A 15612-nucleotide genomic window follows, 5' to 3' on the forward strand; every position below is an offset into this window, starting at 1 on the left:
TTGGTGTGTGTTTAAAAAATGCAGCAGGAGTTACTTTTCATTTACTTTTTCAGTCATAAAACAGCATCTGAAAATCCATCAATCCAAGTAGCTGATAGCCTGCAGTTTAAATAAGGCTTCAGCTATTTTGTAAACAATGTTGCGGGGACCCGGGGCTTAGCCCCGCCCATGGCCACTAAGACTCATGCGAGGTGTTGATATCCCACACCATGAGTTAGGGAGCTGTGAAGAGAAGTCACTATCATGTTGTTACAATGTTTGTCTGTGATTAAAGTAAATGGGTTGCAATGCCGCAAACGAGGGTGGGCAAACTACTTCCCTGCTTACCACTCCCTTACTGAATTTGTAAAAATTGGCAGCACTGAGAGTGATGCTCCAGCGGGCCCATACTTCTCTCCCCCTTTCTCACGCCGATTCCTTCTACGCCCCACATCTACACATTATGCGCACCGCATCATAGGGCGCCCCCTACACTTTATAGAAAATTTAAGACTTTAAGTGCGCCTCATAGCCGTGAAAATACGGTATTTGTGACGCTGGGTGGGCCACAAGCTCCCTGTTCTGCTTAAACAGCCTAAACCTCTCTTAAACAGAGAGGTCTCAGCAATGGGAAGAGGGGACGGGGTTTGCTTCATGCCAACGGTCCCACCCATAACTCAGAGGTACATTTCTTACTAATTCCTGTCGCTCTGCAGAAACACAATGATAGTTAATGACACAGGTTGTTTGAACTTGGCTAAAAACTACATAATCATAAATAAATGACCACTGGGAATGCTTTGAACATAGTTAAAACGATTATTGGAAATTTCTTAGTTCAGTTTGATGCAACTCTTACATTCGAGTCATCGTGCTGTGTCCTTTCTTCTTCTTCCTTCTTATTGTTGCTCAGAGTATTCTGGATGTCGCCGTCGCTCTTCACTGACCGCGGGTCTCTTTCAGATGCTGTGGTGCCTGCAGCAGGCCTCAGGTCAGGGGGCGAGGAACTGCGTGATGTCTGACGGCGAAACAACTCGATGGCCAGCCTCTGGAATCAAATACGTTCATCACTCAAAGCAGCTAAAAGACCGTTTTTAGGCCGTCAAAGGCAAAGCCGGCACACGTCTGTTGTCTCTTAATTGTCCATTTGTAGACAATTCACAACACGACATCTCACTTACTTCACAAGTTTCTGTAATCTTGCGTCATTGCACGCATTTTTCTCCTTTTTTATGGTTTACATCTGTTTTTATATTTCCCACAAAGTTCTTAAAATAACTAAATTGATGACACATTGGGTCGAACCAAACAACATGCTTACAAAAGCCTTCAACACACTGACCTATGTTTATGAGAATACAATATTCAAAGAAATCTCAAAAAAAGTTATTCAGCACGTTTCCATCTTTCACACAACATGCCTCTTTCAGGTTGTTGATCTGCTGGACGTAGCCGCTCTGGGCCGACTCCAGCTGGCTGATGTACCAGTACTGATCCCTGCACTTCTGGAAGAATGTCGGTGAGCGTACCTGGTAGCTGTGCAGAACAATCAAGACAACAAAGTTACTGCCTGAAAAGAGTATGTGTGAGCCTTTGCTGTGGGATAAGGCGAGTCTGGACCCACCGGAGAACCAGCGTGTCAGTCTGCATGTTCAGGTAACCCTCGCTGGCGAGGAGGTCCAACCGGAAAAAGCGGTTGTAGCCCCAGCATTCACCGACCTCAAAGTCGGAGGCAAACTCCCGAATGATGTTCTTGGTCGGGTCGCTGGAAGCCTGATGAACCATTTCAACACGGTACTCATATCTGCAAAAATCCATTTTATACATATATGTTTATATACATTTCTGAAATGTAAAAAGTGACATGAAGCACAAATAAGTTTCAGATTTGGACTGAAAGACAGAGGCTGATCCAACTCCAATTTGTGTAGTAGCCGAAAATAATGTTTTCATGTAAACGTTAAAAGCAGTGGTTTCAAAACACAGATATGAGTCTCTACTTATGACAATGTCAAAGCCCCATTCCAAGTATCATTTCAAAAGTGTTCCCAGTTGTCTTTCCACTATGATTATGAAATTTTCAGCCCAAAATCAAAACATCTGTAAGTTTCCAGGACATCACTTCTGCAGAGTGCCAGTAGTACATTAGAAATTTGCTTAAAGATTTACTCAGAAATGCAACTCTAAGCTTAATTTTCGTGATATATATCCTCCATCATGAGGAAAAATGTCATAAGAACATGTTAAAAAACACTTTTTGAGGGAAGATAGAAGCCTAACAAAAACGCAATAATGTTTTGATTCATTCTACTGGAAAATTTAGGAGAATACATGTGGACATCACAGAAGGAAGGGATTTTTTAAGGAAATGTTTTGTACTTTGATGTTTCAGGAAGTCCAGCAGACAGTTCAAGGAACACAGACAGATAATTTCCACGGACGACACCATTCCCATCCTGAAGAGACACATTAGCAGAGTTGCTGGTTTGGTAAAAATCCCACGTTTATGGCTAAATGACATTTTTTAAAGATGAAAAATCATACAATTGTTTGAAAACTTACTGGATAGACTTTGAGTCTCCAGCAAAGGCCGGAGATCTGCAGTGGGGGGCTGTAGACTGGGTCAGCCCGCTGCCTCAGAGTACTGCAAACACATACATGTCAAGGAAAGACCTGATGTAACAACTAGATCTAATTTTGTTGAAATCATTTTAAAAGATCCTCATTTTAGTTGTCCATTAAAAAAGATATTTGGCAGTTTAGAATAAATTGATATTTCATAAAAACTATAAAAAATGTGCACTACAAAAATAACCATTCTAGAAACAAGTTAAAAATAATTGAATTTCTCTTTAAATAAACAAGAAAAATCTGGTTAATAAATGGACTTGATGAGACGATATATTTTCTACGATTATTTTGTTTTTGAAAGATTTTATGGACAAGATTATTTTTCTTCTAAGACAGAATATAAGACAATTTTTCTCAGAGGAAGGGTCTTTTTACTTTCCAATGATCAAATTTTTGCAGTGCATGTTGACGAGACAAAGAAAAGCTCTTTCCTTAAAACATTATATATTTAACTGCAATAAAAACACGTATGGCATTAGGACACCATAATCCCTTTCTTTTTTTTTTGTTTATTTTCATTTAGAGATGCAAAATTAGTTGTGTGTCCGTCAGGAATGTGGGTCATATTATTCTCTGTTTTACAGCATGTACATTGAGAAGCCACCAATTGTGCAAGTTCTCCTTAAGAAGATGAGAGAAGCCTGTAATTTTCATCATAGGTAGACCTTAACTATGAGAGACAAAGTGAAAAAGAAAAAAATCCAGATAATCATCAATCGTCTGAATCTGCCTGCCGGGCGATCCAGCCAGACCCCCAGACCAGGGCTGGCAGGACCGCACACTACTCTTCAGTTAAGAGAGGATTTACCTGAAGTTAACCAGAACAAAAGTGCTGGAGTCGTAGGCTGGAACCAGCTCACTTTAAGACAACAACAAAAAACAGTAATTAAACTTTTTTTTAAGAGTCAATTAATCAATGGTGGAAAATTCCAAAAAACGACATGTGCTGTCAAAGGCACATTTGTCTGTATAAAGCAGACAACCTGGTAAAGTCTGGGGGGACCGGCGTGGTGACGAAGGACTGCATAGGTTTCCGGTGGACCTGCTGGAACATGAGCAGGATCTCTGGGCTCTTGGAGATGAGTTCACTTTTACTGCAAGAGTGGAGCTGTAAAAAAAAAAAAAAAAACATGTACGCGAGTTTACTGCTTTCACCTTATGTCACTGTAAGGTTTGATCTGTATAAATTCATCAACCTCTGTTGTGAAATGCATTGAAGTAATATGTGACTGATAGAGCCACAAACAGCAGCAGTAATAACCTGAAATCTAGATTTACATGATCATGCTGTCAAACTGGAGTTCTTCAGAGCAGGAGACTTAAGATGTTTACTTTAAAGGTAATGATAAATAAAAATCCATAAATGTTATTAAAAAAAAAAAACATTAAAAAAAAAACCACAAAAAACATGAAAGTGGAATTTCTGTCAGGTCTATATCTGAGATGCAAAGCTGTGTCCTCTCCAGCTTTGCTTGTACTGAAATGTTAGGTTCAGTTTTAAGGATGCGATTTTAAAGTTCGATAAATGTTGACCAGTTAAACCGGCATTTCTTATCATTATTATGAAAACAAAAATTTAGATTTATATGTTCTAAGAATAAGCTTTACACTCTGTGAGGATTTATTAAGACAGGCCAACAAAGACCGCATTCTCATTTAATTCACATCTTGTTCTAAAATGAGTCGTTTCCAATTATTACACTAGTTTTTTGTCACTTAAATAAACTACAATGGGGTATATAGAAAAAAACAAAAAAATACAAACCATTAGCTTTGAACTAGCAAAGAATACCTTTAGAGCTGAATAACATTTAATTTGAAGTGATTCTAACTGATTTTTTAAGCTTATTCTTCCTTTTTGAATGTTTGTGTGGAACCCCTTTTTTTCCAGATTTTGATATCTTACTGTCCGATTTCTAGTTAAAAATGAATTCCTGCATGGTTTTTAGGCTGCATTTTTTGCAAAACTTTTGCTACAGGACTTAAAATGTTTCCTTTAAGGTAAAAATGCAAACTTATTATTAAACAATTAATAAAACAACACACAAAACCCATTAAGTTAACAATTAAATGGGTGTTAGAAGAATTTCAGGTCTCCATCTGATTTCTTTGGCTGCAGATACAAAGCTGTGCACTCTCCTGAACTGCTTTGGTAAATGCTGAGCTGCTATTTTGTGTTTATACCAATGTAATTCAAAGAAAACTGTAAGAACAGATCTTACATATATTGCAATAAAGTCATGAGTTTTTGCAGCTTGTTCTTCTTAAATGCTGTCAGTAAGAATGTTTTGTAGCAGTCTGAGACAGCATGTGCACCACTGAGTGGAGCTGCTGCTGAGCTAATGTTGCTGCCACATCTTTATCCCATAACTCAGAGCAGCATGAGGTGGAAACCGTGTGAAAGAAGGCTTTGATCTGCTGCGAAGCACCAACCTGATGCTCCACCTCCTGCAGCAGAGACTCCAGCAGCTCCGTCTCCTGGGTCAAGGACGTCTTCTGGCCTGGTGAGGAGAAACGCGTTTCTATTTTAAGAGCACTCGTGCACATTGTGGGCCCTGATGGAAGCTGGCGAGAGTGGGTGGAAGGGTGCGAGGGCTGCGTTTGTGGGTGCTGAGTGAGGCCATACACTCACTCAGGATGCATATTTCATAAGCACATAGCTGGTGTCTATGAATGGTCGCTCTCAGTGTTTTAGGCTGGAGCGTCAGTATTTTTGGAAGAGAAAAGTTTTAAAACTCAAGAGAAATTTTAACTGCAGGTGGAGTTTCTTGCAAAAATTGTTTTTACACCAATAATTATAAACTTTATTGATATTGAATGTCTGTGATCTGCTATTTTTTAAACATTATTGCTTACACACACAAATGTTAGCTTCTCTTCAATTTCTGATGATAATCAATAAGGACTTGGACTGATCAAGTATAAATACCTTAAAATAAATGTTAAGAACCAGATTATGGTAACTATTTAAAAAAAATAGTAAAACATAACTATTTGTCAATATTTTACATAAAAATGTAAATGTATATTTGCTTATCAATGTATTTATTTATTTAACTTCAATAGCTTTTTTTATTTACAACAATGACTTTTATTCTTTTATTTATTTGTTTTTATCTGCAATATACTGCACATTTTTACTTACTTAAATAGGTAAAAATATTAAAAAAGCTACCTACCCATTACTTGGTTTCTGGGTGCACATACTATATGTTTATTTTTTTTGCAATGATGTGGTGACAGATTTCCATGTGGATGGTGACAATATAGGCATTAGGATTCTGTATAATACATGCAAATGTCTTTTGATGATAATGTCAAGGAGATGACACCATCTTCTGTTATTTTCTATATTTTGTAAATATTTTTATGAATTATTATCTTCAATAGGTTTGATATATCGATACATTTTAATGATTTGTCTTTTATTCTTTGGTTTTATTGCTTGAAAAAAACATGTTTTTATGTACTTCTCTGAAATGAGCCTCTGTTATTCTGACGAGTTATTTTGATGATTTTCACATTAACGTGACCCAAGTCATTTCAAAAATGTAAAAACATTTGATCTAAATTTCTTATCAATATAAAAAAAGCTACAAAAGCATCAAAAGAGATTTTTATTTTTTATTCAGATGAACTTAATCTTAATTTAAGAACATAAGAACCGGCAGCAGTGATGCGAGCTGAGCACATACCCATGAGAGTGATGAGTTTGTTTTTCAGGTGGTTGTCCAGACGAGCGATCATCATTTCTACGGCGTTTCGGATCTCTCGGACTCTCTCGTCCTTCGCTCCTCTGACGGCCTCAACGTTCCTCTCCTTAGGAGCAAACACAAACGCATCAGAGCCATCTAGAGGAGATGGATATAAAAACAGTCTCACTATCACAACTGCCTTTACCTGTTTTTTTTTAAAGCAGCTGACATAAATAAATGGTTTCAGTCATTTTCATTAATTGGAACCGAACCCCAAGAACCGCACCCTCGTAAAAGCTTTAAAAACTATTGCCAGAGTTTCCCCTGTTTTAGTTCTTTTATGTACTGCTGTATTCTGAAAGGTTTGGGTTTGCAAACTGCCTAAGTGTAGAATGAAGAGGAAGCCTAAAAGAAATGGAGCACAGATGGGAGGATAATAAAGATGTGGCTGTCAGTTTAAATACAGTCTCCTCCGTCATCTGAGTGCTGCGAGGAAAAGCTTGTGCTGCAAACAACATTCATCTGTTTTCGCTTTCAGTTTGAGCTGAGAGTATTTAAAATATGCCATATCTTATCAATTTTGTTATTTTATAGTTTTTCTTACTTCACAAAAACATTTTCAACTGCTAACATATAGAAATGTACTTTTAATCTCTTTGTAATTGTTATTTCTTTGCTCATCTGATCCGTGTTTTTGTCTACAAGTGCCTCATTAACTGTCTCATGGTTTATTCAAAGACATGCTGATTTCAGATTTGGATCATTTGCGACGTTTCTGTCTCTATGGGGCAAACAAGTTCTTTTTTTTAATCCGTTTAGCATGGTGCTGTGCCACATTCTCAGTATTTTTACTTGCAAAAATATTTCTGACCGACCGAATAAACAGAATAAATGTCACAATTACTGAAAGAAATATTCATGTTTAGTTGTTTCTGTTAAACCTGTCATTCCTGCACCTGTAAAAGCTGGTAAACATTTTGAAAAATTATGTTAGTCAATATTAGGAGTGTAGAGGAAAATCGTTTTGGCGATATATCACGATATTTCATTTGGCGATACTTGCATGGATTGAAAATGCTGTCAGAACGATATTTCTTTATTTATGAGAGTCCTTCAGCGTCTCACTCTTGTTTTCCACTTAAACCCCAGACCGCTAGTTGGCAGCACAGCACACCGAGCCTTTCTGAGCAGCTCTGCACCGCATAAAAGAAGAAGATCTCACGAGATCAGTTCGTGTTAAACACTAAATGTCCAGTCAGCCTCTGCAGTTTTTAATGTTGTGAGACATGTCCAACTTAGATTTTGCTTGGGATGGATACCGAACTGAAAGTCTGTGCCACGTTGCTGCCAGTACCACATAAAACGTGGATTGTGTGGGTTTTAAGTGGGTTTCCGATGAGGACAAGTGATACTCTAGATCAGTGTTTTTCAACCAGTGTGCCGTGGGAAATTGCCCTCATCAACTGATCTAAAGAACTTTACCAACTCCAGGATATCAGGTCTTTGTTCATCCAAAAAGGCCCTGATAAAACACTGAGTAGTTAGGAATATGAAAGATCGTAAAATACTTTTTTCTTTGTGTTTATTTGATTCTATTAAAGACATTTTGATAAGAATGACGGTACCGCGATTTAGCTGTAGCTTCAGACGTTTTCGGAAAAAACCCGCCCCTTTAACTGTCTCCGCCAATCATTCTTGGATGCTTAATCACACGTCATCAGTCTGACCAATCAGAAGTGGCTAAAGTCTTCACTCCCTTGTTCTGATTCTGCTCATAAAGTTCCAACAAAAATAACAGCTAAAGCTCATCTTTAGCGGTGTAGCTTTCCCCAGAATCTGGTGTCAGACCGTGGAAAATGTGAACAAAACAATGAAGCTCAGAGACGCGAGTCAGTCTGCGTTTGGCAGCTGTTTGCACTACATCTCCCATGATGCATTGGGTTAAAGTGACAGCGTCTCAGCGCACAATGCGTCTTCCTTGTTAAACGTCTTGAAACCACAACAAACACACATCAAACAGTTTTTAAATCTTCTAACTTAACTTTTATTACATCTTTTAGAAAAAACAGCTGCAGCTTCCAGCTTTTTCTGCCACAATTATCACAAAAATGCATGTGAGATTGCAGAGGGACTGTAGATCAATACAGACTAAAGAGTTTCTCCATTTTTTTTTTTTTGGGATGCTGGTGTGCCGCAGGATTTTTTGTCAAGGTTAAAGTGTGCCGTGGCTAAAAGAAGGTTGAAAAACACTGCTCTAGATGTATGGCGATACATATCGTATCGTGAGATGCATATCGTCGTGATACTCATCATTTCCCCAGACTCTTGCCAATACACACCCCTATATACCAGAGAAAAGGATGTACATTTATTATATGAGCTTCTAAACATATCCTAAGTACATCACATCGGTTTCCTTTATTTTGTGTGTTGTATGATTTTCCACTCATCATTTTGATTATTTTATTTATCAGTTAGAGGAAAAGATGATTCTTTAAGCAAAACAAATACTTTGTTTAAAATAAATGGAAGTGATCAGTGGCTCTGTCTACCATTTTTCCTTAAAAAAAAAGAGAAGATTTTGACCAACAAGGACAGAAAATGACGCAATCTGTCAAAAGGCGCCCGCAACCAAACCAGTGACTTCTGACAAGACTAATATGATGGGATGTAATGATTGTCATCTTTAAAGGAAAAAAATAGCTGGAATAATCATTTAAAGGGTGAGTTTGTATCTTTCAGTTCAAAGTAAAATTCAGAATCTATCATTTTGTATTTTGATTTATGCCCAAAAAAAAATTGAATCTGTTTTTTTTTTTTTATTTGTTTGTTTGTTTACTATCGTAACTACTATCTGTTAGAGTTAACATGTGCACTGAATGTCAAGGTTTTTAATTCATTTGATTTTTTTTTAGGCAAAATAAGTTCTTACAACTTCCTGCACAAGGCTGATGAGCTCCATCAGGCGACGGCGCAGCTTGGCCACCTCCTCTTTCACCTTCAGCACATGTTGGTCGTAGATCTCCACCAGAGGCTTGAAGGTGTGGCCACCATGCTGTAAACAAAAGTAGTATTGGTTGATCCTCTTCTTATTACTTTGACATGTCTGCATAAAGAGGCAGTTACATTTTCTTCTGGTTTATATCATTTTAAAAGGTAAAACCACAATAAAAACCTGGATATTGCTTATTTATTTGAAACAAAACTTTGAAATTGCTTAGATAAAGATTGTACATTAGTCAATACTGTAAAATGTACAATGATTGGTCAATGCTAGTGAAATTTTAATTATGTTTTAGTAAACATGTATTTGTGAATGTCCATTTTTATACATGTATGTGCACACATGAATATGTATTTTGTGAAGTATTTTGATTTTCCGTTCATGGCATATAAACATTTCTGTGTGAATTGTATCCGTGGGTTTTCTTATTTTATGGGTTTCAATAAGTGCAATGCTTCAGCCCAGTCCTTTATGGTCCAGGTTGAATATTGTATTTAGTAAAAATGTACAAAGGCCTATAAAATCTGTAATTTCAACAATATTTGGTGTAGTCCCAAGAGATCTTAATCTCAACCACAAAGCAGAAAATATAATTATCTTTGGGACCTTGATTGCTAGAAGACTTTTTCTTCTTAAATGGAAAGATCAATTTTCTCCAACTTTTAAGATAAATGATCTCTTACATGTTTTTGGTTTTGGAGAAAATTCCTTTTTTTTGCAAGAGGTTACACACAAGACTTTTATACCACTTGGAATCCCTTCTTAAGTTATATGAAGAATTTAGTTGTTCCTGCCATTCAAATATTTAACAACTGACGGTAATTTGCAGGCGAGAGGTTTATTTTCTTTTGAAAATGTATATTTTACAAAATATTTGCAGTTTGAAAGAGATTGGTACAGTAATGGGAGGGACGGGAGGATGTTTGTACACTTTGTCAAACTTGTATCTTAGTACCCTCTCTTTAAATGTGAAATACCAATGAAAAGACTTGGTGTAAAAAATTTAGTACAAATGTGTTGTTTTAAGAACCAAATGAACTTCAAACACAGAAATCACAGATTGTTCTGCAAAGACTTTACCATGCCTCCCCAAAGAGCACATTGATGACAGATGCATTTCTTACAAGTCCAACAAAACACACTCAGCTTCTCGTGGTGGTTCTCACATCTGCACAGACAAACAAACTATTACAATCAGATAGTCTACAGTTTTGTGGATAATATAAAAACAATAAACCCCTATGAGGGTGTCTAATCACAATGTGTTGTGAGCATTAAGGTGGAACCGAGACCAAAACCTTTGAGGACTTCTGAGCTGCTTACTTGTCTTTGTCATTGTCCTCATGCTTGGTGAGGCTGCAGAGCTGCAGGGTGTCCAGCTGCTGGGTGACTTCTTCTGCCCAGCGACAGTTCACCAGCTCCCTCAGCTGCAGCGGAGCTCTAAATGCACCAAAATCATTGCATTACAAACCCCAATGACTGATCTACAGCATGCATCAGTTGAATTTGTCTAAACTTTTTAAAAAAAGGATGAACTTTAGAGGAGTTCATGAACTGAGGATTTAAACAAAATAGTAACTACAATAAATACTCAAAGTCTTTCAAATACAAGAAAAATAAATATGATTCAAATTTCACTAAAAAATATTTAGTTAGTCCCTACAATAATATTTATTTCTTTAAAGTCCCACTCCGATCATCTTTTGATCTATTGTAGAAGCCTTTTTAGTGGTCTTTTAATTATGATTATGCCGTTTTTAGGCAAAAATCATAAAAAATCTGTCGTTTTCTAGGACATAGTTAGCCTGCGCTTATTTTACATGATCATTCATTTTACACGCTCTCTCGCTAGCTTAAAGCCCTCACAACCACAAGCTAGCATCAGCGATGCAACAAAAATGGCGAATAATAGAGAGGCTGTCCATGAGAGGAAAACAAAGACGTACATGAATCTATTTGTCCACAAATGGATGCATCAGAATGGAGCGGAGCAGGGAGCTTGTGGCTTGCCAAGTGTAGTTTGTATTTACCAACTACAAGCTTTTTTTCCAACTGCGTTTTTTCATCTGCCACTCATTCACTACAATTTGAATAAAGAAATACTTAGAAACGTAGTTTTAATCCAAATTTTCTTTATACATGTCCGCCATCATGAGAAAAATGTTAAAAACATCAAAAACACAATTTTCACTAGAAAGGGGCTTTAACTTTTAAGTGATGGAATATGAATCTTACCGACAGTGAGGACACTGCGCTCTCTGCTCTGTCAGCCATCTCTGTAAAACACATTTCAGCTTAAACATACCGGTAATCTTCACGTTTTGGGACAAAAAAATCCTTCTAAGACCTTACGAGTTTAGCTAAAAATGTTCTTTGATTTTCCAAACCTTTTCCCATCTCCCCAATTAACAGAAGAGCAAATACATTTAATTGCAGTAGAAGACTGTTCTGGCGCTACAACAGCGTTTTATGGCCACCAAAAAAACAAAAAGTCAAATTACGAAATTTAGTCGTAAATTTACGAGAGAAGAAAATGCGAAGTAAGCAAACAGTGCAGCAAGTGAACGCCACGCAGCAGCAGAGCAGACCAACTAAACATAGTTGAACAGGTGAGCTGAATGTTTATTGTTAGTGTTACAAATGTCTGGAAGCTCCTTTGTTTGATTAGCGATTTATTCATGTTTTATTTCTTGTTGGGTGGCTTGCAGGATCTCTGCAATCCGATTGTGAAGTCATCAGTGTCCCTGCAGCCGTCCACCGTCCACTTCAATCCTTTATTCCTCCACCAAAGACAAAATCTCCAAGTATTGAAGTTGTGATATGCGTTTTGCACAACTTGATATCGGGATAACGATAAATTTGCAATCTATTGTAAAGGCCTAGTTTCAAGCTATTCAAGTTTAGCAGCTTTCACACTTTTTGTTTCTTCAGACCCTTTAAATTCTAACACATTAATTGAGTAATATAAAATGTTCCAGTGACGAGTGTCCAGCACAGCCAGGTTTGTGTTGGATGGAAAACACTCACTCGGATGCAGCTGAAGCAGCAGAGTTTGGAGCAGTGTGGACAGAGGCGAGCATCCCGGAGCTTCTCCATGCAGATGAAGCAGCGGAACACCTCTGCAATGCTCTGTGGGAAAGACACGCACATTTACCACCCAAACCACAGCGGCAAAAACACACGGACTGCGTGTGAGAGGGACGGAAACGAGTTAAAACAAAAAAAATAACACTGTTTACTTACCTCAACACTTTGTTCATCCATTTCATCCAGTTTTAGGATTTTCTTTAAGCAAAAGCTAGAAAAAAAAAAAGCCTGGAGAGAAAAACACACATGGAGGTACACTTAAAATATCTTTAAGACAGTTAAAAACCGACATATCCCCAAACTAAAGCTTTAAGGCAAAAACAACAGAATGTATGCTTCAATGCCGTCTAATTTGCACGTAAAGAACAAAACTTTTTGACCCATTTGACGCTTTTAAATCTTAATCGGGATTATTTTAGTCAACATTGAAATAATAATTCTTTAACATGATGAGGGCTCTGTTTAATAGAGAATGGTGCTAATTAAACAATATTGATTCATCAAATTTATGGAACCATTTTTTTGTTTAAATCAATTGCTTGATCATTTCTTGAAAAATAATACATTTTAATGTTAGTTTTTATTGAAATAATCCTGCTTTTTGGTTCCAAAAATTCCACTTGTGTTCGGTTTAAGTATATCAATACAGTTTTCGTAATCCCTTTAAATTAATCAGTCTTAGACTAAATGAATGGGAGATTAAATGTTTGCATGTGTAGAATTATGAATCAAATACAAGTATACACAATTTGCCGTTTTACTGATGAATGAAAAAAGAAGTTGTGAAGACATAAAGCCAGTTATTTTCTTGTAATATGAAAAAAATAAGCTGTAATGTCAATTATTTTATGAATGCAAACAAAAACGCCACCATAAAGCAGGTAAGAATCCTTGTGTGAATCAATCACTCGTCAACTAGAATCGGGTCAAAATTCTATAACCATCATAAAGTGTAGTCAAAGTGTGGGGGCCGTAGAAAAACAACGCAACAGGTTATTGGAAATACACTTCACCATAAAAAGACATTAAAAAAAAACATTTAACATCTTTACTTACAGACATCTTCAGTTTATGTTTGAAAGATATTAGAAAAATAATAAGGCAAAGCTGGTTAAATGAAATAACTAAAGTTTGAAACATTTCACATTTACTTTTTAGTTTTCTTTTATGTATGACATTCTTTTATCTGTCTCAATCTTGTTTCACAATCTCGTTAGATTTGTTTAAATTTGATGTTTTTTTTCTACTTTCTATTCCAAAATCAAGTTCTGAGGTTGTTGGGTATTTTTTTTGTTTTTTTTTTAATCGCTCTCATAGCTTTCAAATGAGGCCTGAAGTCCATCTGGATGAAGCTCATCTGCTGCACTATTTAAACATGTAGTTATAGAGTTAGATTAGGCAATTCTTCTCTAAGAGTTCTGGTACATCGCCTGTCCGTCCTGGGGGAGGATCGCTCCTTAATGTGGACACCCCTGAGGTTTCTTCGGTTTTTTTTCTGGAAATTTTTCTTTCCGAGAAGGAGGGTCTAAGGCAAGGATGCCCAGTTTAGTTTAGTCTGTTTAGTTTAGCGATTGCCTATTGAATTCTACGATTTCATGTTTTTTTATTATTTCCTATTTATTATACGAGTTTTGTTGAAATGCTGGGCTATATGAATAAAATTGGATTGAATTGAATTGAACAAAGCCTGAGAGAGGTTTAAACCTAGACAAACCTGTTCACAGGTAATAGTGAGAAAAGCAGACTGGAGATATGAACAACTACAAGCACAGGGTTCAAACCGACTCAGCTTATTTAATGCAGAGTTATAGAGTTCAAATACCACCTGACCCACAGCTTTGTTGGTTTACTGGGAAACCATGGTTATGTTTAAGTAGGAAAAACATTTAACTACACAAAAACTGTAAAGAGTTGGCAGCAAAATGATCAAATATAGAAAAAAATGCAACAAGGATAATGGCTTAAGAAAAAAAAACGTGAAGCACTTAGTTTCGTTTGTATTTGATGATTTTGAAATATTCCCTTGTGCAAAAAAGTCTCATTTCCTCACGAACAGTTTGGATGACTTCTATTCATGTCACTATAACTATGGACAAGTCTGGAACTTAAATTAAAGCATATAAAATTAAAATGTAGAAAATCTAATAAGAACTGACCAGGAATTTACTTACATATTTGATTAGTATAGTTTAGAAAGGATTTTTTCTTTCTTTCTTAAAAATCTGGTAAAATCAAACACTTCTAATGGGAACAACCGATTGAGTTAAAGCTATGAAAAGAGAGCTATTAGAGCTATTAGATATACAAAAATATAAGTTATTTGGAGGAGTGCAACACCTCACATGACCTCATATTTATTAAATTATATTTTTAATAATTAATATATCCCTTTATTAGACTGTAAAGATACTAGGGAAAAAATACAGCAATGTGAACATGTTGTTAAACAATTTCGCTACCATAAGTGCAGAGTTTATGCTAATAAACTATAAAAAACATCTTGTTTTCCTCTGCCACGTGATATTTCTGCTGAGAAAATATCACCGACAGAATCAAAAACTGTGTGAGAGGCAGAATTAGCAAACCCACGGATCAATAATCCGCTGGAAGCAGGATAAAAAGACTTGCAGCAAAAGTGACGTGAACACAATCGATTCCAGAGAAGCCCAGGATTAAAAACAAAATACACGACGTGAGGCGCACGCGCAAACACACAGCAGAGAGAGGCTAGCTTTTTCTCACAGAGGGACTCTTACCTCTCTGGGGAGCTGTCACACCTAAAAGCCAGGCGTTTGAAACAGCTGAGTCATTTTACGTTGTCTCTACAGGTTTCTCCACATACGAACAAAATTAGCAAACATTCACACGCGTCAACGGATTTACATTCGTTTGTGATCTAAAGAAACTGCTTTTTGCCCCAAACTGAAGATGATACCGCAGCGGAGCATCCAAGGCAGTCTGTCCCCTAGCAATAACCAATCAGATGGCGCCGTTTGTCTTCTTCGCCGATCTATTTTTTGCTGTTTGAAACTAACCCCTAGCGCCAACTACTGGAATTTCTGGACTACTACCAGAAACTAAGCCTTCATCAGTCATACTGACAAAATTAAAAATATATATATATATTCAAATTAAAATTAATTCATGTTATGCTAATTTAAAAGGCCATTAAATATGTTTAAAACATTTAAAATAAAATAAACCAATTAAAATACA

At 36.7% G+C, this 15612-nt stretch overlaps 1 protein-coding gene across 2 annotated transcripts in view; it reads right to left on the reverse strand.

The window, feature by feature from the left end:
* Positions 1-15376, reverse strand: part of trim37 (tripartite motif containing 37) — a 28286-nt gene extending 12910 nt beyond the window's left edge. Inside the window, exons 1-16 of one of the 2 annotated variants that reach the window (XM_004076825.4) lie at positions 15153-15376; positions 12553-12624; positions 12337-12438; positions 11545-11585; positions 10633-10749; positions 10390-10477; positions 9238-9360; positions 6306-6429; positions 5044-5111; positions 3594-3718; positions 3419-3469; positions 2542-2623; positions 2359-2435; positions 1604-1783; positions 1401-1515; positions 839-1027 (exon numbers count right to left, since the gene is read on the reverse strand). In XM_004076825.4, the coding sequence (XP_004076873.1) occupies positions 839-1027; positions 1401-1515; positions 1604-1783; positions 2359-2435; positions 2542-2623; positions 3419-3469; positions 3594-3718; positions 5044-5111; positions 6306-6429; positions 9238-9360; positions 10390-10477; positions 10633-10749; positions 11545-11585; positions 12337-12438; positions 12553-12573 (1503 nt within the window). In that variant the 5' untranslated portion in view covers positions 12574-12624; positions 15153-15376. Of the gene's footprint in view, positions 1-838; positions 1028-1400; positions 1516-1603; positions 1784-2358; positions 2436-2541; positions 2624-3418; positions 3470-3593; positions 3719-5043; positions 5112-6305; positions 6430-9237; positions 9361-10389; positions 10478-10632; positions 10750-11544; positions 11586-12336; positions 12439-12552; positions 12625-15152 lie in introns of those variants that run through there. The other variant, XM_011483905.3, reaches the window with a different exon arrangement.
* Between the last annotated feature and the right edge of the window lie 236 nt (positions 15377-15612).

Source organism: Oryzias latipes, chromosome 14 (assembly GCF_002234675.1).
Source record: "Oryzias latipes chromosome 14, ASM223467v1".
NCBI lineage: Eukaryota > Metazoa > Chordata > Actinopteri > Beloniformes > Adrianichthyidae > Oryzias > Oryzias latipes.